The 22,499-nt window shown below is 50.9% G+C and overlaps 1 protein-coding gene across 4 annotated transcripts in view; it reads left to right on the forward strand.

Moving 5' to 3' along the window:
• The first annotated feature begins 5,275 nt into the window (after positions 1 to 5,275).
• The window catches only part of Csmd2 (CUB and Sushi multiple domains 2), a 671,876-nt gene continuing 654,652 nt past the window's right edge, over positions 5,276 to 22,499 (forward strand). For all 4 annotated transcript variants that reach the window (XM_045150007.1, XM_045150008.1, XR_006637190.1 and 1 more), the window contains exon 1: positions 5,276 to 5,471. In XM_045150007.1, the coding sequence (XP_045005942.1) occupies positions 5,276 to 5,471 (196 nt within the window). The remainder of the gene's footprint in view (positions 5,472 to 22,499) is intronic.

Raw genomic sequence — 22,499 nt, forward strand, 5'->3', positions numbered from 1 at the left:
AGCATTTCTCTGAGGCCTGCCTCTCCATTGTCCTGCAGGGGTCGCCAGAATCCCCGTTTGTCCCTGTCTTCGTCCTTGTCACGTGTCACTCAGATTTGGGGCTCAGACCATGGCAGTATCTTCAGCGTCCTGAAGGCTAATCCCTTTTCTGTCATTTCTTTTTCTACAGAGAAGCCGGAGCACATGCCAGGTTGTGCCACTTGGTTCCACTGACGAGAAATAAAAACACAACCCTTGTACCAGAGTTCTGTCATAGCTTAACAATCCCCCCTCCTGTCACCCCTCTGTGCTGGAGATCAAACCCAGAGCCTCAGGCACACTGAGCAAGCGTTTCACCACTGAGCTAGACCCTCAGCTCCGACGGACCATCCGTGTGTTCTGACAGTCATGCATCTGCTTGCTTTTCAGTGCTCCCCGACTGAGCTGTGCCCCCACCTCCCGAAAGTTGAAGCGTCACCTCCTCCCCATCCCCCTAATGTGACTTTATCAGGTGACAGTCACCTACAGACAGCAGACCATGGGAAGACACAGGGAGAAGACCACTACGCACAAGCCAAGAAAGAGCCTTGGAAAGAGCCAACCTGAGGTACAGATCACCTTCCAGCCTCCAGAGTTGTGAGGAAATCACCATGTGTTGCTTAAGCCATGCAGTCTATGGTACTTTATGATGGGTGACCCTAGCAAGCCAACACACCTCTGTTTCCGCTCTGTAGGAATGAAATGCAGGAGCTGGAGAAGTGACTCAGCCGTTAAGTGTGCTTTTTGGGCAAGCTCAAGAGTCTGAGGGGGCCTGTGACCACCCCAGTTAGAATCTCCAGAACCCATGCAAACAGCTGGGCACAGCCATGCACTTCTTTAAGCCCAGTTCTACGGGGGAATGGTGAGCGGAGAATCACTCGGGCTCCCTAAAGGCAAGCTCCAGAGTCAGCAAGAGATTACAACACTAGGAAAAAAACGAGGTGCATGAGTGATGGAGGGGACACCCAGGTTTTTCCCCTGGCCACTACAGGCAAGCCCCCTAGGGACCACATCAACATATATAAGTGCACACAACCCATTCATAACACACCACACATGCTGCTACAGACATGCAAAAAGAAGGAGGAGGAAAAGAAGAAGAAGAAGAAGAAGAGGAGGAGGAGGAGGAGGAGGAGGAGGAGGAGGAGGAGGAGGAGGAGGAGGGGGAGGAAGAAGAAGAAAATCTAGGGTCTGAAGAGATAGCTCAGTCAGTAAAGTGCTTGCCACACAAGCATGAGGTCCCGAGTTCAGATCCCCAGTACCCAAGTAAACCCTGGGCAGGTGTGGTGGCCTGCCTGTAAGCTCAGTGCTCAGGAGGGGTGATCAGGCGATCTCTGGAATAAACTGAATAAGTAGACTAGCTGAGCCCTGGAGAGAACAGAGTTCAGTTGAGAGACCCACTTCAAAACAAATAATTAATAAGTAATAAGGGTAGAACAATCAAAGATGCTTGAACCTCTGGCTTCTTCATATGCACGTGCAACTGCACACTCACATACACGTGCAAAAATAAAATTACAAAGAATAAAATCTAAATCCCTGTCAGCCCTTAGCAGACAAGCATGACTTGCCTCCTGCTCAAGGCACGCCCCACATTTCTGTGTCTCCTCTGTGAACCCAGCCCACCCTCCACTACTTGGAGGCCTTCCCTGTTAAAGGTCTTCTCACCGCTCTTTGTACCACGGACCTTTCAAAATTCCTTCCTTGCTTAATTTAATTTTTAAAAATATCTTATTTATTTATGAGAGAGAAAGAGACAGAGAGAGAATGGGCACACCAGGGCCTCTAGCCACTGCATATGAACTCCAGACACATACTCCCCCTTGTGCATTTGGCTTACATGGGTCCTGGGGAATCAAACCCGGGTCCTTAGACTTTGCAGGCAAGTGCCATAACTGCTAAGCCATTTCCCCAGTCCTCGCTTAATTTTATTTTTGAGGCAAGCTCAACAGGCTGGCTTTTTTTTTTTTAAAATATGAGAGGAAGAGAGAGAGAGAGAGAGAGAGAGAGAGAGAGGGAGGGAGGGAGGGAGGGAGGGAGAGAGAGAGAGAAGGAGGGAGGGAGAATGGCATGGAGAGAATTGGCATGCCAGAACCTCTACCACTGTAGTAATTGAACTTCAGACAAATGTGCCACCTTGTGCACATGTGCGACCTTGAGCATGCATCACCTTGTGCATCTGGCTTACATGGGATCTGGGGAGTCAAGCATGGGTCCTTAGGCTTCTCAGGCAAGCACCTTAACTGCTAAGCCATCTTTCCAGCCCCCTTGCTTTATTTTACATTCTACCTTCAAGGTCATCTCAGAGAGGCCTTTCTAAATGATCTCTGTAGAGCTGGTCTTATATTCCTTCTCACTGTGCTATGAACTCTGTCTTCATCATCATCCATCAAGTCAAGGACTGCCCACTGTGGGATGCATTTCTAATCTAACTCAGAGCCTGGACACCTCATGGTACTCAACAAATATTTGTTGAGTAAAAGAATCTTCATCCAGTTCAAGTCTTCATCAGAGGGTTAGGGTCCAGTTTGAATCCTACTTCCCTACTTAAAATAGACTGATTTAGGGGTAAACCCAAGAATACCATTGTGTGTTGACGCAGCTCTGTGTAACAAGCCTCTTCATGGAGATTTTTGATGTCTGCTTGGATCAGCTACCTGTGAGTGGGTTTCCACCTCTGTCCTGTCTCCTCCCATCCCCAGTTCACACACTGAGCATCTCCGCAGGGCTCAGAGTCCAGCCTAGCACAGGAGGCATTCAGTAAATGCATGTACACCCAAATAGATCAGAGCAACGTCACAAGCCAAGGATATAACTGGGTCGCTTTCAGCGATTAAAAAGGTGCCCCTGAAATCTCCAGATCTCCCCCTCACCTCCCCCACCCCCCACAGAAGGATGACAAACAATTCTTTTGCCAGGGAAGCATTTAAATCTCATCACCAGTTGCAGGCACAGCGCTAATTTCTTGGGTAGGGGAAAGTCCACTGGCTTCCAGCCCCAGAATGAATAGAACAGCCCAGCTGTGGGCTGCAGAGAAGGCTTGGCCAGCCCGCAAGACAGTGGGGAAAGGCCAAGATCAGGAGCCAGCAGCCCACCACAGAGCAAGGCCCAAGCAAGAGTTCCTAATGGCCTCCACTCACCACCATTCACCACCGTGGCAGACCCTCCCTCTGCAGAATTGGTGGGAAGGGCAGGGCCACTGGCTGCTGGCTGAGCTCTCTCTTTGGGGGTCTGAGTCTGGACAATGGGGAAGAAAAAGCCCCCGCTCTGCTGCCCCACGGATATAAAGCAAGCCTTTCACTGAGGCGTTCTGGCGGCTTCGGTTGGTTCTTGGCACCAAGCGAGGCGGAGTTGGGAGGGGGGCGTGAAAGCAAGTGCGATGGGGGTTGGAGAAGGGGCCCATGATTCTGAGAAGTTGCTCTGCCCGCCCCGGGGCCACCGGGCTGGCTCCCCAGCTGTGGGATGAGCTCATGCAGGGAAACCGGAACAACTTGGGGTGGGGTGGGGGTGGAGGGAAGAAGATCCACATCCAAGCGCCCTTGCAAAAGTGTGTGGCGCAGAGATCAAGTTTTTGGTGGGGGAATCAGGACCAATATCCATTCTTCCGGCTCTGATCCTGCCCGGTGTCACTCCTGCATGCCCTTTCCTGCAAATTCCCAGGCTGGTCGACCCCAGGCCAACCTGGATTTCTCACCCCTAACCCATCTCAGGACTCCAACCCCCAAGTCCGTCTCTTCCTCTTTCCCGGGGGAAATTTTCCGGTTCCCGCCGGCCGCCTGCCACCACTGTCCCCGCAGGCCTCTGTCTCCGGAGCTTGAAGATGCCTGAGCGCAGGTCTGGCCAAATCAAACAGCTCCAGGGTCCCTGAACCGCGAGCACCGCCGCTCTGGGTGCCTCTGGCCGCGGGGGTTTGGGGTGACCCAGCAGCAGGTACCTTTGCGCTGCGCCGGCCAGCTGGGGCCTCTCCCTCCTAGTCTGGCGGTTCGCCTTCCCCTCCCGCCTGCTCTCACTTCCCCAAGCATCTCTTTGCGCCCGGCGAGAGTTTGGCGTAGACAGCTAAGGAGCCATCGTGACTGGCGGAGAGGAGGCTGGGGTAGACGAGACAGAGACGGCAGCGGAGGCTGGGTGGGGGATGGGGTGGGGGCCGACACTGAGCCTTTGGGGTTTGGAGGCAGCGACTGTCAGGGAGAGGCGAGGGATGGCTTACGCCATTGAGAGAAACTCGCCTGGTTTGGGGCTGTGGCCAGGAGGGAACGTGGGGAGGAGGGCGCAAGAAGGGTCCGCTTATTTAAATTTGAGGATGGCTTGTACAAGTAACTCTTGCACAGTCCTTCCACCAACCTCATTATTCACCCCACCCCCAGTCCAGCGCGCACCTCTGAGATTTCGTCTTAAGCCCTGGGGGTTAAGACTGCTTTGGGTCAAAGGAATGGGTACCCTCCCCATTTCCCTTTGGTTCCAGCTCCCCTCCAGTTCTTAATCCAGCCTCAATCTATGTACACATGCCCTGTTCTTGGGATAGGGTAGAACGTCACGAAGGATGGGGCTCCGAATCATCGTCGCTGGCCCCAAGATTTCAAGTTCAAAGCCCCCACCCATGATTATCTCTTGGAGAGCCACGACTTGGGGAATCGAGTTCTTCTTCGGTTACCTTTCCCCCAGACAGTATTTCTATTTCTAAGCGTGGAAGAGGTGTAAGTGTGTGTGCGTGCGTGTGTGTGCGCGCGCGCTGGTGTGTGTGTTCGCGGGGGGGGGGGGCGGGTGTATTCATGATGATCATATAAATGAAAGCCAGAGGAATGAACTTAAAAGAAACTGGTCAATTGTAAAACAAACAGGAATAAACAACCCTTTAGATTTAATTTGTGGTTTATCTGGAGGTGGTGCTGAACGACCCCCCCCCCCAATTTCTCCCCCCACTCCCGCCTTGGCTGCGCCTCCATCCCTAGCCTTTGGAGCGGCGGAAAAGCGGCTCCGGAGTGATTAATCCGGGGATAATTCACCCCCCCACCCCCCGGCGCGAACCCCGCGAAGCGGGATTGGAGCGAGTCATTTCCGAGAGCGCAGCGCGCCTCTCCCCGGCCGGGCGGACACTTGGTTCATTCCAGCCGCAGAAGCTCAGGGCTCCCGCGTACCGGGATTTTTTTTTTTTTTTCGAGCAAGGAAAAAAAAAAAAAAAAAAAAGCTCCAGAGCTCTCCTGACCTCCTTTCTCCTCGGCGGCGAGCGGAGCCTCTCCCTCGGGCTGCCGGCCGCGCCATGCCGCGCTCGCGGGGACCAGAGCCGGGGCGCTGCGGCTGCCCCGGAGGGAGGGCTGGCGGCGAAGCCGGGATTTCAGCGCCGGTGCCGGGAGCCGGGAGCCGCTGGGGCCGCCCGCCGCCGCCGCCGACACCGACGCCGCCGCCGCTGCTGTGGCTGCTGGGCTGGGGGCTGCTCAGCGCCTCGGCCGCCGCGGGTAAGTCCGGCCGCGCCGCGCGCCCCACCCGCGCCCCGAGCCCACCCCACCCCACCCCACCGCGGTCCCGGCCCCCTCCCTGCCCCCACCCCGCTCCACCTCAGCCTCCCCGCTCCAGTGGCCCACCGTCCTTCTGCTGCACGCCTCTGTCTGCCCCCCTTCCTCTCCTTCACCCCATCCTCGGCCACATCCTCACCTCCACCCTCACCTCTCCCCTCAACCTCACGACTCCCCGACCCCAGCCGCAACTTGGCCGCCGGATCCGGCGTGAATGTGTGTGTGGTGTGTGTATGGGGTGGGGGCGCTGGGAGACCAGACAACCCCGCCTGGTGGGCTCGCGGGGCACCCGGACTGTGGCTTCAGTTTCTCCATCCTCCCAACCCCCCAAGGTGCCAGGCTTTTCCCCGATAAACTTTCCCGGAGCCCTACTTCCTCGCTCCCCCCCGCTCCCCGTTCTGCCCGGCACGCCGGTCCTGGGGGCTGGAGAGGCTCGGCGCGCCCCCTCGGCGTTTCCGCGTCCGCAGGGTCTGTCCTTCCCTGCCCCCGCCCATTTTCTTCCACTGAACCAGCCCTGTCCCCCCCGCCGGAGCCGCCCCGAGACTGCGGCTGCCGCCCCCTTCCCCACGTCCCCTCGTCCCTCGGTGCTCTGAACTGAGGTAGGGGGAGGTGCAGGTAGGCGCGAGCCCAGGTCGGGGGGGGGGGTGTCCCCGGTGCCATCCTTGCTTAAGGGCTCAGGTGGGTGGGGGTGGGGGAAGAAAGGTTTGAGCCCCGGGAGGTAGAGGCGGGGGTTGTGCCCCGAGGGGGACGGCGGAGGGAGTGTCGCCGCCGGGCTCGGTGCCGCCGCGTTCCCCTCGGTTCCCACTCCGCGCCAAAGTGCCCTTTCCCGCGCCCTGCTGCAGCCGAGCGCCCGGGCTGCGGCAGCCGTGGCGCGGGCGGCGGGACCCGCTCTGGGCGGTCGAGCCCGGGGGAAGCGAGCAGACGTGGCGGGTGCGGAGAGTCCCGGGACGTCTGCATGTCCGCTGCAGCTCACGGCTCTAACCCGGGAGGCTCTTGGACCTTCGAAGGAAGCCAGTCCCACTGGAGGCTACGGGTTTCAACTGGTCCCATCCCACTTTACCCACGGCACCCTCTAAGGCTTCGTTCTAGTCACAACCTAGAAAGTTCCCTGTGCACGAGTAGGGATGGGTCCAGACCGGGACGCCTGGAAGCGATGTTTTCACTTAGCCAGCGGCTGACACCACTGGGAACGAAAACCCGAACACCTGCTGCCCAGGCCGGACTCCGCCCGCTTTGAGCGGCTCTTGTTTTTTGTTTATTTGATATAGATACATATACATACATACATACATACACACACACATATGTATATCTATCTACATATAGATAGATAGGTACTATCTATCTATATATATAGCCATCGATTGAGTCTCTGAAGGTTTGGGTCAGGTCACCCCAGAACCCCAGTACCTCTTCTTGGAAAGTGCTGGTCCCTCCCCTGGCAAGCCAGGAAGTGATGAGCTCCCTGGCTCTCTCTGGTCCCCAGCATCTTGTGAACCTGGCCTAGTAGATCGTGTAGTCCACGACTTAGCCACCAAAAGTTGGGGTTCCCTGTCAGGAGGAGGCCTCCCCAAGCCAGTTCCCCTCTCTACCCTTACTTGACCGGACTTTCTAAGGTTCTCCAAAGAGTCATTGCCACCAATGCCCAGAGAGGGGCGCCCGCGGTGCGCGCGCCGGCCAGCTCTGGCCTCGTGTACTCCCACACCCACCCAGAGGCTGCTCACACCAGTGCTGAAGGCCGGCCACACTTGCCACATGGGCGGTGGGGGACCGCTGTGACCTATTGTGGTTGTTCAAGAGAGCCCCCTTTCTTGCCTTAGCCAACTGGAGAATCACTCGCTTGGGATTATTGGGATTGTTTTTCTGGCTGGATTTGTCCCTGCCACCTCTCGCCCCCCATTGGGCACGCCATGCCCCTGGGGAGAGAAAAAAGGCCTACTCACTCAGGGCTGCACAGGGCTCAGCTGTACTGGAAAACTGCCTTGTTGAGTTCCATCTGCTGGAAGGCTCCTTGGTGGGTTCAGAAGTTGGAATGTGTGTGGCTCCAGGAGGGGTAGTTGCTGTCTGTGAGGCCCAGCTCTGGCTTCCAGAACATTCATTTCTTTCTAAACCTTTCCTGCGCGTTTAGATGTGCTGTTTGGTCTTACAGGCTGTAGAGATTCGGAAATGGAGTTAGTGATCTGAGCTCGGCAGAATGGGATGTGTGTGTGTGTGTGGGGGGGGGACAGAAACACATTCGTTTTGGGATTTCTTCACACTGTTAACTTGAAAATGTTTTAGGACAGAGCACCTTCCTTCTTTGGCTTGACGATCACTGACTGGAGTGAGGATGAGAGTTAGCAGGTGGGGCCTCCTCAGGCAACTTGTCTGCTTCCCTCGTCAGCTCTTCCTGCCTTGCCTTCTACCTCACTCCCACTGTAGTCTCTCTGGACCTCCCATCAGTTACCTGCTTTGACCCTCTTCATCAGTTTCTCTCCTTCCTTGAATCATGGCTCCCCTTGGTCTGTAAGCAGGAGAAACACAAGAAGGTTTTTTGGCCTCCCCTCTCCAATATCCTATCAGTCTTTACCCTCAGCTCTCTTCAGAGGGGAACTTGACTAACTTTCCCTACTGCAGTATCACTCCATGCAGCACAATTCTGTCCCTAGGACTACCCCAGAACATTCTAGGAGTCATCCGTGACCACTCTTATTGCCAAACACATTTTACTTTCTCTGTCCTTCCTCTTAACTCCTGTGGCCTTTGGCATTTTAGACCATTCCTTTTGAAATTTCTCTTCTGGGCTTTTGGGACACTATATTTTGTTGATTTTTCTCCTGTCTCATGGGTGTGTCTCCTCAGTCTCTAATATTACCACTCATTTGTCTCCCTGAAATATAGTGTATTATAGCATTCACTTCCTTGGCCTTTTCCACTCCCTGGGTGAGCTCATCCCTGCCCACCCCTCCACTACACACTTCGAAGCTTCCAGACAGATATGCCCTGCCAAGATGTCTCCTGATATATATCTATTGGCTTCTTAGTCTGTGAAAACTCTGGATCCAGACAGCCCATACATCCGCCTGCCCTCTGGGCATCTTACCTCCATGTTTCCCTTCCAAAGCAAGTGCATTCATATCTCCCCTCCAGGGCTCCTCAGTTAACCAGACCAGAGCCTTAGGGCCACCCTCAGCTCCTTCCTCATCAGGTGGCCATCAGGGTTTGCAGTTTGATACCTTCGCCTATTCTCAAGCATAACTACTTTTTTCTCAGGATTAATAGACTCTGATCATTGAAAAGGCTGGGATGCCCCCATCTCCTTGAGAAATAGTTATAAATAGAACAAATATATGTGTAAGGAATTGCTACAAAGTTCTGATTTTTTCCCATGCCATTGCCTTTATTCCTTAACACTTAAATATCATATCCAGTGACTTTGCCTCTGCTTGCTCCTTGAGGGCTTGCTTTTGGTCTTCTTGTCGGCTGCAGCCATCAGTGGTACCCAGTGTTCTGTTATGGCACACCCTGGATGGTATTAAAAGTGTTTGTCTGTCTCATCTATGAAACAGCTTCCTGGACTCAGGGGCAGTATTTTATTTCTGTTGGTAACCTCAGCACCCAGCTATGCCAGGCCCTCTTGGCACAGAGTTGATGTTTTATAGATGGCTGCTAAATCAGCAGATTGTGTGTGTGCATGTGTGTGTGTGTGCATATATATATATATATATATATATATATATATATATATATATATATATTTTTTTTTTTTTTTTTTCTTGGACAGTTTTCTAGGGATTGAAAAAGCTAAGTTACCCATTTTAGGGGTCAAGGCATCCAGCTGTTTTGCAGAGGCAATGTAATGACAGACACCAGTTCCCAGTGACTTTCTTCTCACAGTTCAGTGTCACAGATTGGCAAGACAGCTCCCTAGGTTCTAACACTGATGCCGTAAGTCCCTAGCACTGCAGCCGTGGCATGCCAAGGAAGGACACGGAACTGCCCAATCACTAAGGTATCTTTGGATTTGAATTTCTGTTCGCCATTGAACTGGGGTTTATGGTTTAAAGCGCTACGAGCTGACAACACTGCAGTGCAGAGGGCTCGTTCTGTCGAGGGCTGGGGACTGTGCACTCACTTGTTGAAGGAGTGGATCGAGTCTCAGGCCAAGGGACTGGAGAGCCGCTGTGTGGGCTGTGATGCGGCGCAGGAGTTCTGTGGATTCAGGAGAGTCCAGCAGGCGTTTTCAAAACCAGCGCCTTTACTCTCGGGCGCCTGGCCTGCCCCTTGGCCTCACTGACACACCGACAGGCGTCAGCAAAGCCAATTGCTCTGCAGAGCCACATATTCCTTGTTGGAGATCTGACCGGTGATCTTCAGTGCTCTCTAAGGCACAGGATCCCAACCTTCAAGGGGGCAAGTGGTTCCTCCTGTGCCATGAGGATTGCCGCTGAGGGTGGGGCAGCAGGCTAGGGCCACACCCGCCCTGTGGCGTGTGCCTGGCAATGTGCTACACAGGGCTCAGGAGTCGTCAGGAGGACAAAGGCACCGGCTAGGGAGTCTGTGTGTCTTCACCATGTGCTCCCTCATCTAGGGTGCTGGAAAAGCTGTTTGGCCCCCCGGGGGAGTGGCAGGGAGAGCAGAGGCATACTGAGTGCTCCCTGGCAGTCTCAAGAATTTGCATGTGCTTACTCGGTAGGGAGAGCAGTCGATAGAGGTGGCAGTCCTCTTCCCATTACCCGTCCATACCAGGAGTGGCCCAGCTACGGTATGGACCCAAGCCTACCTCACTCACGATTGTGACCACACTGCTGTTTGTCTTCTCAGGGGACCTGACAGGCATCACCCACTTAGAGTTCTTCTGTCCTTGTCCCTTAAATTGGTGCTGCTTTTGATATATGAAGACTGGACCCCAAATGTCCAGTCCCTAGGCAGCAGTGGTCTCTAGATTCTAATGCAAGCTCCTCAGGGGTGACTGCAAAGTCACTCTGGGTTTCCAGTCCCAGATACCCATCTGGGTGGAACTCTGTTGTGGTTGCTCATGACTCCCAGTGTCACAGTAATAATATAGAACCCCAGGACTCCTTGGGGTTCAGACACCTTCTTTCTTGCCTGAGCTGTGACATTTTTTTTAAAAAACTATTTTTGTTTCTTTATTTGAGAGTGACAAGTAGACAGAGAAAGAGGTACATAGGCAGATAGATAGAGATAGAGATAGAGATAGAGATAGAGAGAGAGAGGGAGGGAGAGAATGGGCACGCAAGGTCCTCCAGTCACTGTAAACAAACTCCAGATGCATGTACCCCCTTGTGCATCTAACTTATGTGGGTCCTGGGGAATTGAGCCTCGAACCAGGACCCTTAGGCTTCACAGGCAAGTGCTTAACCGCCAAGCCACCTCTCCAGCCCTGAACTGTGACATTTTTAGCAGCTAGTCTCTTCATCCACTTTTGTTCCCACATGGCATGGGTCCTAGGGATGTAGAGGCTACCTTCTCCAGGAGTAGTGGAACATTCTTCAGAGAGAAGTGGGGAATCCTGGGTTGCTACCACCAGGAAACCTATCAGAAAAAATGTGTCAAGCCAGAGACAAGGGTATCACACATCAAGTCCAACATAGAGAAAGACATTGTGCCCAATCTAGAACTTGTGGGAGTTACTGCCCACACCCATGGCTCCCACCTTTTGGAGAGTCTCCCCACTAAAAATTCCCTTTGACTTTATATCTGCCTGTTTTTGTGTCACTAAGAAATTTTAAACTGAACTGATCTCTAAGAGGATGTCAGCTTGATGCTTAAAAATCATCACCATGAGGATTTTTTTTTTTTTTGTGCTGCTAAAAATAACTTGTGTGGAGTTCAATTACCAAGAGCACCAAATGACTCTTAGAAATTTATTTGAGAATCTCTGTGTGGTATTGAGCAGAAAATAAGGGCTCACATTGCTGCACAAATGGCCTTCCTCCTAGCCAGTACCTCATTCAGACTCAATTAAGTGCAATTATAATCCAGAAACTTCCAGAAAAGAAATGGTGTCCACCTTCTAGGTTTTCAAATGGAAAACAAAATAAGTCCCGTTATTAAGTAGCTGCATCTATTTATTGATTGAAAGTAAGCAACTGTGACAGTTAGAACTTGAAAAGGAAAGAGCAGAGACTTGGAAAGGTAGACCATTGGAGACACGGGTGTATTATCAGAGGATGTGCAGGCATTTTGTGCAGAGTGATTGATGGCTCTCTCTGAGATGAGCGAGTGTGGTAGAGTTGACTCAGGCCTCCAGAGGGTTGACTTGGAACTGCTGTCTGTCTCCCAGCGCCTTCCCCACCTCAGCTCCCGTCCCACGTGCTTCCCACTCACTGCTTCCTGCATCGCCATTTGAAGGCAGTAGCAGGTCAAGGGTGGGTACACACTCAGTGCTTGGTGAGACCCGATGATGCTGAGTGGGTGTCAGACCCGTTATTTAGCATTAAGGTGAAAAGTTACCGGCTTATTTCCTGTTGAAATCTTCCTAGCATACAAACATCCACCTCCATGATAGTCTCCTCACTTCCTGGGACCTGTGTGGTTCTACCCTCCTGGCCCTTGTCATAGGTGCATCCTAGAAGGCTAGCTCACAGTGGCCAAGAGGAATCGTTTGATCCAGGACCTTGCAAAGCTGTCTTCCAGCCTCTGTCTGGCCCCTTACAGCCGGTGTGGCCATAAGTGAATGAGCATCATTTCATCTCTTCCTAGGGCTGCATTTCCTCAGCTGTAGACCAGGGACCATCAGAGACTCAGTCATGTGACATGATGAACATAGAAGCTCTCGCATCACCAAAACGAGGCAGCCATATGTATTCGACCAGGACCCCAAAAGCTGCTAGTCTTAGTCCTGTCCAATGGATCAAGCTTGTGTGCCTTTCCAGACATGGGGTGGGCACCCCATTACCTCTGCCTGCAGTCTACCTGCCTAGACTTCACTGCTCAGGGCACTGGCTGAGGAGGGAGGGTAAACTTGCTACTCATTCCGGCCCTCATCCATCCTTTCTCTACCAGGGCTTATGGAACTGTAACTGATAAGCAGGAAAGGTTATCACCCCAACCCAGCCACTGCCGATAGATATCCCTCCTGCAGCCCCCAAACCGTGGCCCTAGTCAGCAGGGTTTTGAGTTGAATCTGGAAGAGAAGCCGGGGTTTTACTTTCATAAACACATACATCTGGGGGACAATATCTAAAATAAAGGCTTTAGCCCTAGTGGGATGAACATTTCCTCTATTCAAGGACCACTGGGGCTCATGTCTTCCATGACATTTTGTTCTAAGGAACACAGCATGAGGAGAATATTACAGGGGCAGTTTCCCTGAGCCATGTGGAAGGCATGGTTGACATTCTTCATTTTCAACTCCCACTCCCCACCTCTGAAGCATAGCCCTGACGGCCTCAGACCCACAGTCCATCACAGTTTATGATTATTTTAGGTGTAGGATCTATACTACTTTATTTTCAACTTTGGTTTCCTTCCTCTCTAATCCCAAAGCTATTTCCAGCTTCCCACCATAGGTAACCAGTATAACATGTGCAAAATACATCTTGAAATACGGATGAATCCTTATAAAATATGGAGAGTTGTTTGTATGTATACATATTTTTAATTTCTACAAATGATATTGAGCTGTAAATTTCGTCTGGCTTCCTACTTTATTTACTCAACACCATCTTTTGAAGACCCAGCTAGGCTCCTTATGTGTGTCTAGTCTGGGCTTTCTCTCATCCAAGTACTAACCAGGCCAGATTCATGTTTGGCTTCTGAGATTGGGCATATAAAGGTGGTAGGGCTGTAGGCCACTCTGGGTTTTCTAACTCCTGTGTAGAGTTAGTAGGAATTATATCTCTGCCACCTTTTATATATTCATTTCCCTGGGGTCAGTGCCCTGGATTATATAACCTCCCCCACCATGCACAAAGTGCTGAAGACTATCCTTATATCTGTTCTCTTAGGACCCTGTTGGAGAATAATTCTGGGCCATGTGAATGGGGGCCTGGAATCTCTGAGTTAGCAGGATAATTTTCTATATTTTGCCATGGTATTTTTCAGAACTGATGTCAGGACCCAATTTTAAAGAGTCTAGATTTTCTGTTTTTCCCATGTTCTCATCAAACTGAGTATTATCCACCATTACACCCTTGCCATTCTTAGGAGTTTAAAGTACTATCTTACGGTCTTATTTTGCATTGCCCTGATTACTAGTGAGTTTGAATGTCTGCTACATGTTTGTTAGAAGTTCTAGCTTTTCTTTATGTGAATTGCTTGTCTGTATTCACAGAGATGAGCAGGAAGTGGGGCTGGGCTATAAAACCCCAAGCCCCCCCCCTCCCCCAGCAGTTATCCACTTCCTCAAGCCAGAGTCTCTACTGCCTCCCAGATAGTACCACCAGCTGGGTACCAAGTGTTTAAACACATGAGTCTGGACTGGAGAGATGGTTTAGTGGTTAAGGTGCTTGCCTGCAAAGCCTATGGACCCAGGCTCAATTCCCCAGTACTCAAGTAAGCCAGATACACATGGTGGCGCATGTGTCTGGAGTTCATTTGCAATGGCTGAAAGCCCTGCTGTGCCTCAGCCTCCTGTGGAATTTGGGAGCTAGGAGGGACAGAAAGGCTCTGAGACTCCTCCATACAGCAAGCCAACCCAAGCCAACCCCACAAGAGAATATATCCAAGTGGTCCTAAGAACATTCTCTGATACTTAGCTCATTAACATTGATGCGTCTGATTGCATCAAAATGAAGCAAAGTGAGGCAACTCTATCTGAGTGATGAGTACATGTGGGAGGGTTGACCATACACACAGCAGCCTTATTTACTGTGAGAGACTGAAGCCATCCCAGTGTTCACTGATGGACAAAGGGCAGAGCAGGTGTGGTTATGTCCATGCAATGGAATATCATTCAGTTTTAAAAGGAAGGAAATTCTAACAAGTGCTACAGCATGGGTGTACTTTTGAGCTTATTAGTCTAAGTAAAAAATAAGAAAGACTTTTATACACAAACTCTGTGGTTTCATTTAATGGTGGTATGTCAAGTCGTCACATTTATAGGGACGGAAAGAATGATAGTCACCAGGGGCTGCCATGAGGGCAATGTGGAGTGAAGGTCTCATGGGCAGAGTTCCAGCTTTGCAAGATGAAGTCTTGTGATTGTTCACAGGCTCTATGGGTGAATGGTGACGATAGTAGCACAACAATGTGAATGCACTTAATGATGCTGAACTGTGCCATTAAAAATGATTACAAAGGGACTGGGGAGATGGCTTAGTTAGTAAAATGCTTTCTGTGCCAAGTGTGAGTATCTGGGTTCTAATCCCCAGAACTCACATAAAACGTCAGATGGTGTGGTAGGCATCTGTTATCCTAGAGTGCTTATAGCAAGAAGGGATGTGGAGGTAGGAGAATTTACTGGAAGTTTGTGGGCTGGTTAGCCTGTTGAGTGATAGAGTGAGCAGTGAGAATGAGAGACCCTTTCCCAAACAAGGTGGAAGGTGAGGATTGACACCCAGTTATCCTCTGACCTCCACTCATGCACTGTGGCATGCATGTACCCATATTCACGCACATCATATACACATAACACCAAAAATGGCTAAGATGGTGAATTTTATGTTATGTGTATGTTATCGCAATAGCACAGAAATGAAGATCACCTGTCTAGACTTTAGGTGCTAGGGAAAGTTCCCAGAAACGCGATGCTTAGTTGAGACCTGGGGGATCAACAGCAGTGAACAGGTATAGACAGGGAACAGGAGAAGTCCCCACAGTTAGCAGTGAGAGCAGGGCTGGGAGGAGTTCAGCGATGTGAAGCTCTGAGAACCGGAGGCAACGTAGGGTCTGCAGGGGTCTGAGCAGCGGTTGATGGGTTGGTGAGGTTGCTGACCACAGGTTCCTGAAGCAATAAGGAAGACAAGGACAGAGTGGCCTGGGGAAGACAGGTTCTATTGGGGGCACTTGGAGCATCATGGGTAGATGTGAGCCAGGAGGGGCCCAGGCGATCCTGTTCCTCCCACATGTCCTTGTCCTGTGCCCCATTCTCCTGGCTCTGATAGATCTGTCAAGAGAACATGAACCCTATCCCACAAGTCCTAGATCCTAAATCACAGTGCCGCCTCAGTGCCCATATCAAAAATCTTTCATCACTAGAGAACATAATGATAGAGAAACTACCTGCCTGGGGCTGGCTCAGCAAGCCTTTCATGGTTCCCTCTGGTGGAAAGACCTACATATTCAACCTTATCTGAATCATGGGTGCCATTCAGTTTGGTCTTTTTGTCTCTCTTTTCCCCCCCTTCTTCTCTGCTATACTCCTCTGCTTATCTCCCTCTCTTTCCTCTTCTTCCCTAGTTTTCCACTTTGCTGGACACCAAGATCTTCATTCTCCTCACAGAGTTGTCCTCCTTCCTCACCTTGACCTTACCACCACTCACATCCTGTTCATGAAGTTGACCTCCAGTCCACCCAGGACTCTCTCTTATGTGGCCATCCATCCCACCAGGTTTCAGCCTAGTAGCTCCACAAACTAGGAGGGTCTTGAGACCTTTGCTTGCTCCGTTGACTAAGGGCCTGAAGGCTGGCTTACTAGAGCATTTACTGAAAACCTAGTGCAGTGACCCTAAGCTGGGGGCATGGATGCAAATGGCATTTAAAACTAGGTTCCCTCCCCAAAGAACATTTGTCAGCTACCAAGGGCTCAGGATGCTCCACAGAAAGTCAGGAAGTGGATGAGCCAGGACCTGCTTCATCCATCAGGCTCTTCAAGCATGAACATGCTGATTGGTAGTGGATAATGTGGGGCAGAATGCTTGGGTAGCTAGCTGTGTTTGGGGATGCCAGGTTTGTACCTCCTCTTTCTGCATTGTCACTGTTGTCTCCAAAAGTGCTTTTTGTTAGGCACTCATGTTGAGAAGTGCACATTACTTCGTTAAGCCTTACAATGCTCCAAAGGGATGGGTCATTTTATGCAGACAGGGAAACTGAACGTCAAGAAGATTCAATTACTAGCTCAAATCCACATAACCTCAGAGGGAGGAATCTGGATTTAAGTTTGTTCTGATGCCAAAGCCCATGGGATTAGCAAGATTTCCAGTAAAGTTGCTCAGTCCCAGCCTGCCCCTGACACAGGACTGAGACTTGAATCTTTTATGAGTTCTCTCTGTCATCCTTATGACATACCTTCCATCCTTCTCTGCCCAGGAATCTCAGTACTCCACAAATGAAGGTGAAGTTCACCAGAGGCTGGCCTCCACCCACCCAGACTCTGCTCCCTTTCTGATGATCCTGCCCAAGAATGAACAGAGAGGAAGGGCTGGGTCCTCTGTGGCTTTAGATCCAACTTTCTGCCCACATTTGAGCTGCAGTTTGCAGTGTCCCTCTTGCCTTTCCCTGCCTTCACTGTCAGCTGCATGCACTGTCCCTGAGATTACTGCACCCCAGAGCTTGTCACCAAGGTGATGGTTTGTGTCAGTGAAATTATGCAGCCCCAAAGGAGACCAGACAAGCCTAGCATCCTTAAACTGCTTAGCATGTTTCAGAAAAGGCTTGTGGTGTGGCTTGCCCATGGCTATAAATCCTCAATCATCAAGTCCTTCCTCTAAACCAGATTTGTTGAGTAAGATCTTGAGATGTTCCTGGGATCCTGATCCTCAGCTCTCTCCTTGTCCTAATTCTCAGTATTCTCAATTTAATACTTTATGAAGAATAGACATAAAATGTCCACCTATCATTTTCCTTGGGCCTGCTGGTAGAAGGCACCTGGTGGTTTAGGATTTAGGAGGCAGGCATGTAATGGGATGCCTGGGGTTCAGGAAAGTTCTTGAACCCCACACCCTAGGCTAATGTCTAATTTTACTCAAAAAATTGAATAAAATAAGACTGAGAAGGATAACTATTAAATTATGATATTTATTTAGAGAAGTACAGAACCAAGAAAAGGAAAATAAATCTACCCACATGGCGTGAGAGCTCACATGGTGGGCCTGGCAAAACCATGGAGAGGGCAGAAAAGAAATACAAAGAGCTCCTTCCATATGGTGAGCAAGAGGGGGTAAAGAGCCCGTGTAGAAAGTTAGGGGGTTCTTCCCTCATCTCAGCCCAGCTGTGCTAAGGGAAACTCACCAGAAGTGGTGAATGGGCCACCAAGAAAAGAGGCTTGTTCCCTCCCACATTTCTACTTATAATTTTATGGTAGTAGGCTCTGTCTTCTGGCTCAGGTGAGCCAGAGAGGCAGTCATTGGTCTGGGAGCTAGGGCTATCTCAGGAAGAGGCTAGCCATAATGCCAAGTTCTGGGGCTGAACTTGTCTGACCACAATGTTAGGACTAGATTTAAATCCCAGGAATGACCTCCCTCCAAGGAGGGGCCCAGGTGGATACTACAAAGATAGGCCCAAATATATTCCTGCTTCTTACTTTCAGGGGCCAAGTCACTCTAACTGCCTAGCAAAGTTACCTGACTCCCTGTCAGGCAGACCAGGCAAGTCAGCCAGCATAAGATGCTGGGCTCTAGGAGGTAGCTTTGGAGTGGGGCAGCCAAACAGTACAGGTTCTAGGCCTCCTTTTCTTTCTGTCTGGGGTATGACCCACCTCCAAAGGAGGGAGCCACAATTGCAAAGGGTCCTCTATCTCCAGAGAGGAGCCAGGGCCTCAACGAAGAGGATGAGGCAAATGACTAGTTATGCAAACAGAGATGATAAGACAAGAAGCACGTGGACAATGGGAGGCCCAGGAATGACAGCTACCCATCCACTCACCTATCTATCCAAATACCATTCATTCACATACCCATCCATCCATCCATTTACCCACTCACTTATTCAGGAAAAAAGGTACTGTTAAGGGAGTGCCCTGCAGGACAAGGGTTTCATGGCCACTTGAGTATGGGGGACACTAGACTCTAGTTTCCAGTGTGTTCCAAGGCATTTCTAGGAAGTTTCTTTGACATGCAGCCTCCTAGACTCCACCCACATATATGGAATCAGGAGCTGTGTGCCATTAAGATTCCCAGGTAGCTTCCACCCCCTCAAGAGTCTGCTAACACGAGGTGAGGTGTTCTCTGAGCATAAGTGTTGTAGTGAAGGCCAGCAGAGGGGGCAAAGTCTGACAAGTTCCTTCTGGGCCTCAGTTGCTGCATTGGAAAAATGGGCCACCAATCCCATATTATCTGTCATGCCGAGGACATCCAAGCTTTCAGAGCCCATCACACTTCCAACCCTTAGTCCCAATGAGGCATCCATGCCCACTGAAGGACAAGCTTTTGCACTTTAGTCTAGGTTGTGTCCCTAGCAGCTGGGACAGTGCTTGTAGCTTGGTAGATGCTTGGTAAGTACTGAGTGAATGGATGGTCAGTGGTTGTCAGACCACATTGGATACATCCTGGAGGCTGCTTTCTGGGGCAGCAAGACACAGGGATGTTTCCATTTCTGGTTTCTCTTGATGCATCAAATTGTGGTAGATTTCCATGGTAAGATTGTATGGGGTCAAGGGGAGAGGGCAGTAGGATTTTTTTTAACTTTATTTTTATTTATTTATTTCAGGGAAAGAGAGAGAGAGGGAGAGAAAGAGGCAGAGAGACAGAGAGAGAGAGAGAGAGAGAGAGAGAGAGAGAGAGAGAGAGAGAGAGAATGGGTATGCCAGGGCCTCCAGCCACTGCAAATGAATTCCAGACACATGCACCCCCTTGTGCATCTGGCTTACGTGGGACCTGCAGAATCGAACTGAGGTCCTTTGGCTTTGTAGGCAAATGCTTTAACCACTAAGCCGTCTGCCAAGCCCAGGAATTTTTAAAAAATATGGAGCAAGGTGATGGCTATTCTGTGTTGGGCTGTGTATCATGAAGAATTGATTACTGCTGAAATAATGGTTCAAAAGCCACTGTCACAATGAAATAGTAAGGGAAGAGTTAGTCATTGACACCTAAGTAAGAACGAACAGATAGTGCTTAGAAAGAGAAAGAACAGATTTTGAATTTAGAAGTTAATTTGACCCAACCCTTTGTCTCTATTTCCCTTGCTCCAGTCTTTCTTGGCCCTCTCCCACTCAGCTCTGTTCCTGGTGTGTCCTAAACCATGGCTCTTGGCTGTTATGAACCCTCAGGCTTCACCCTAGGACTGTTCCCCTCTGAGGGGGAGCCCCACTCTCTGCCTCTCCTGAGCAGCCTTGCCTCCTGTTCCACAGAAAAGCTGACACCCAGGAAAACAGCCGTGGGAACCTCACCGCTGAGTGTGTGTGGCAAGGGCCTGAGTATGTGTGCTGCGGAGCCGGAGACCCCCCACCCCCTTCCCAAGCCCCTGTTTCCTTATCCCAGGAGCCTGCTTGAGCCACATCTTAAAATACACTCACACCCCTTCCCTGACTCTGCACCCCCTTCTGCCTCTCACTCTGTCTCTCTCCTTCCCATCGCAGCCTGGCTTCCTGCAGTGGTGTCTGCCAAGTCGTTTCTCGGTGCTTGTCATCTGGCTTCCCCCCTCCCACCCCAGGGGAAGTACACCAGTCCAGGGCATCTCATGACTTCCGATTTAGCAGCCCTAGGCAGCTCTCTTGGCTTTTGGATCCTCCTCTGTCTGGCCGCAGGCTGCCTCTTGACCTTGCGACTGTCCTTACGCCTGCCTCCCTGCTTCAGTCTGACGCTGCTCATTGCTCCTGGCCACTTCAGCCGTCCTCAGTATGGGCGCTGCCTGGTCTTCAGCCTCAGCCCTGTTTTCATTCTCCATTTCACTGGCTGCTGCGGCTTTCACACCACAGTATAAATGCTGATAATTTCCATATTACATCTCCCACGAAGACCTGGCATCCGCTCTCCAGACCCATATAGTAAGCTGCCACAAAGTGAATTCTCCCTTCCTGTTGTCACCTCTATGACTCTCCCACCCCAGGGCAGTTTTACCGTGCTCCATGTGTGTGTGTGTATGTGTGTGTGTGTGTGCGCGCGCGCGTGCGCGCGCTCGCGCTCAATGATGTCTTTCTTCCACAAGCCAGGAACCTGGGAATCCTCCCTGGTTTTCTTCATCATCTATTACTTTGTGAAGTAATCCTCCAGCCTTCTCCTGCATCTCCGCTGCTGCCATGGCTCAGAAATCTTCCCTTCCTTGTAGACAGTGGCACGCGCGGTCTCGCCTGTTTCCGTGCAGTGCTGTGGTCCCTCAGATCTGTCTTGGCTTACTCTGGTTGGTGGCTCACATATCCACAAGGAAATACTGTGTAGGGGTGTGGCTTTGTTTTCCATGTTGGAAGAGTTGGGGCAAGATCATGACCAGGGTCAAGAAGAAGTTGGCTCCCCCTTGAGCAAGTGACAAAGAGCTGGAGGGTCTTGGGATAAGAGTGGCCTTGGAGGTATTTAAAGTGACAGGCCATGGACACCCATTTCTACTCGGGGTTCCCAGTGATCAGGATAAGCTCTAAGCAATGACAGTGGAAGGGAACGAGCTGATGCTCTTCCTAGGGGCTGGACATGTGCTGCCACCCCTTCAAATACAGGTCTTTTGAGACCTATGTTGGAAAGCACAGCTCCCCCTGAGGTCAAAAGCTGCTTCCCAGCTGGGTGTAGTGGTTCACGCCTTTAATCCCAGCACTGGGGAGGCAGAGGTAGAAGGATTGCTGAGAGTTTGAGGCCACCCTGAGACTACATAGTGAATTCCAGGACAGCCTGTACTAGAATGAGACCCTACCTCAAAAAAAAAAAGTCAAACAAAAAACAAACAAAAAAGCTGTTTCCCTTTCCTCCCACTGGGAATTAAAGTCATGGGAACTGAGCACTCGGAACACCGGCCCATCATCTGGGGCAAAGCCGGAGTCACAAGCGCACACCCTGGCTGTCCTCAACTGCAGAACCATGGTCTTGCTGCACTTGCCAGCTCTGGTGGAGCCCTGGTCAGCTGCTGGAGAACAGGGGCAGACTGTATTCCCAACTCTCCCAAACATAGATGGGAAGGAAAGAGGCCCACTCTTCCTTTGTAGACACAGCCACTACCACCAGAGGTGAGATGTCTGGATGTCTTTCTTGCCATCTATGCGACCCAAGTCTGTCATGGCCATGGATGAACTGAGCAGCTCCGAACATGGCTTCTTCCCACCAGACCGCATTTCCTAAGAGGCCTGTGAATTCTTTCCCCCTATTTCCCCTGCTCTCTTTTCAGGTCCTTTGGCCCAGACCAGTTCTCACCCCAACTCCTGTCTACCTTGCCACAGTGAAATGAGGGGACCCTCTGCCAAGGGGCAAGGATGACGCGTATCTTAGAGCACCCAAAGGGTTCTTGCTCCTTAGAGGCAGGGTGAGGGCAAAGGTGTGCCTATGCGAGGAAGGCCGCCTTCCTCCACCCCTGCGTGATTATTCCGTATGACTCAAGATTCCGAATCATTCCCGTTCCTAACTTAAGTGTTTCTGCTTTCAGTCCTGTAAAAGTCACCTTTCTTGGGACTTCCTTCTTATTCCTTTAATCTAACACCAAAGCCACCCCTATTTATTTCCCCCATGTACCTCATTTCAATTTCCCCTTTCAGAGCTCCAGGCAGCCTTACCAAAGGGGTTAAAGTTTCTCATGCAGTCCAGCAGAGGGGCTGGGAAAGCAGCGTCCTTTCATTGTCAGGCCTCTGGGGTCTCCAGAGGGCCACAGCTAGCTCCCACCAATCAGAACGGACCAACGGCTCTGTGACCTCACTGATTGGGAATTGTTCCAGCCTGGAGCGGACACTTGGCATTTATTTGGTCTATGCATTTTGATCACGGATAAATGCAGTTTCTGTTAGGTGCTTTGATATACTGGAAATAATTCCCAAGTCCACATTACTGCCTTTGAAGAACAGCAGGGGTCTGGGAACCCAAGGCAGGGAACACCAGTTCCTCCTGACCCCTCCCCCTTGCCATGCCTTTCTTTTCCTCTCAGAGTTTGGAACCCAGAGATTGGCAAACAGAAGGGAAGTAGATGCAGAGATCAAAATGCCAGCATTCTAGCCAGTCAAGCGGATTGGAGAATGTGGCC

Source organism: Jaculus jaculus, chromosome 5 (assembly GCF_020740685.1).
Source record: "Jaculus jaculus isolate mJacJac1 chromosome 5, mJacJac1.mat.Y.cur, whole genome shotgun sequence".
Taxonomy (NCBI): domain Eukaryota; kingdom Metazoa; phylum Chordata; class Mammalia; order Rodentia; family Dipodidae; genus Jaculus; species Jaculus jaculus.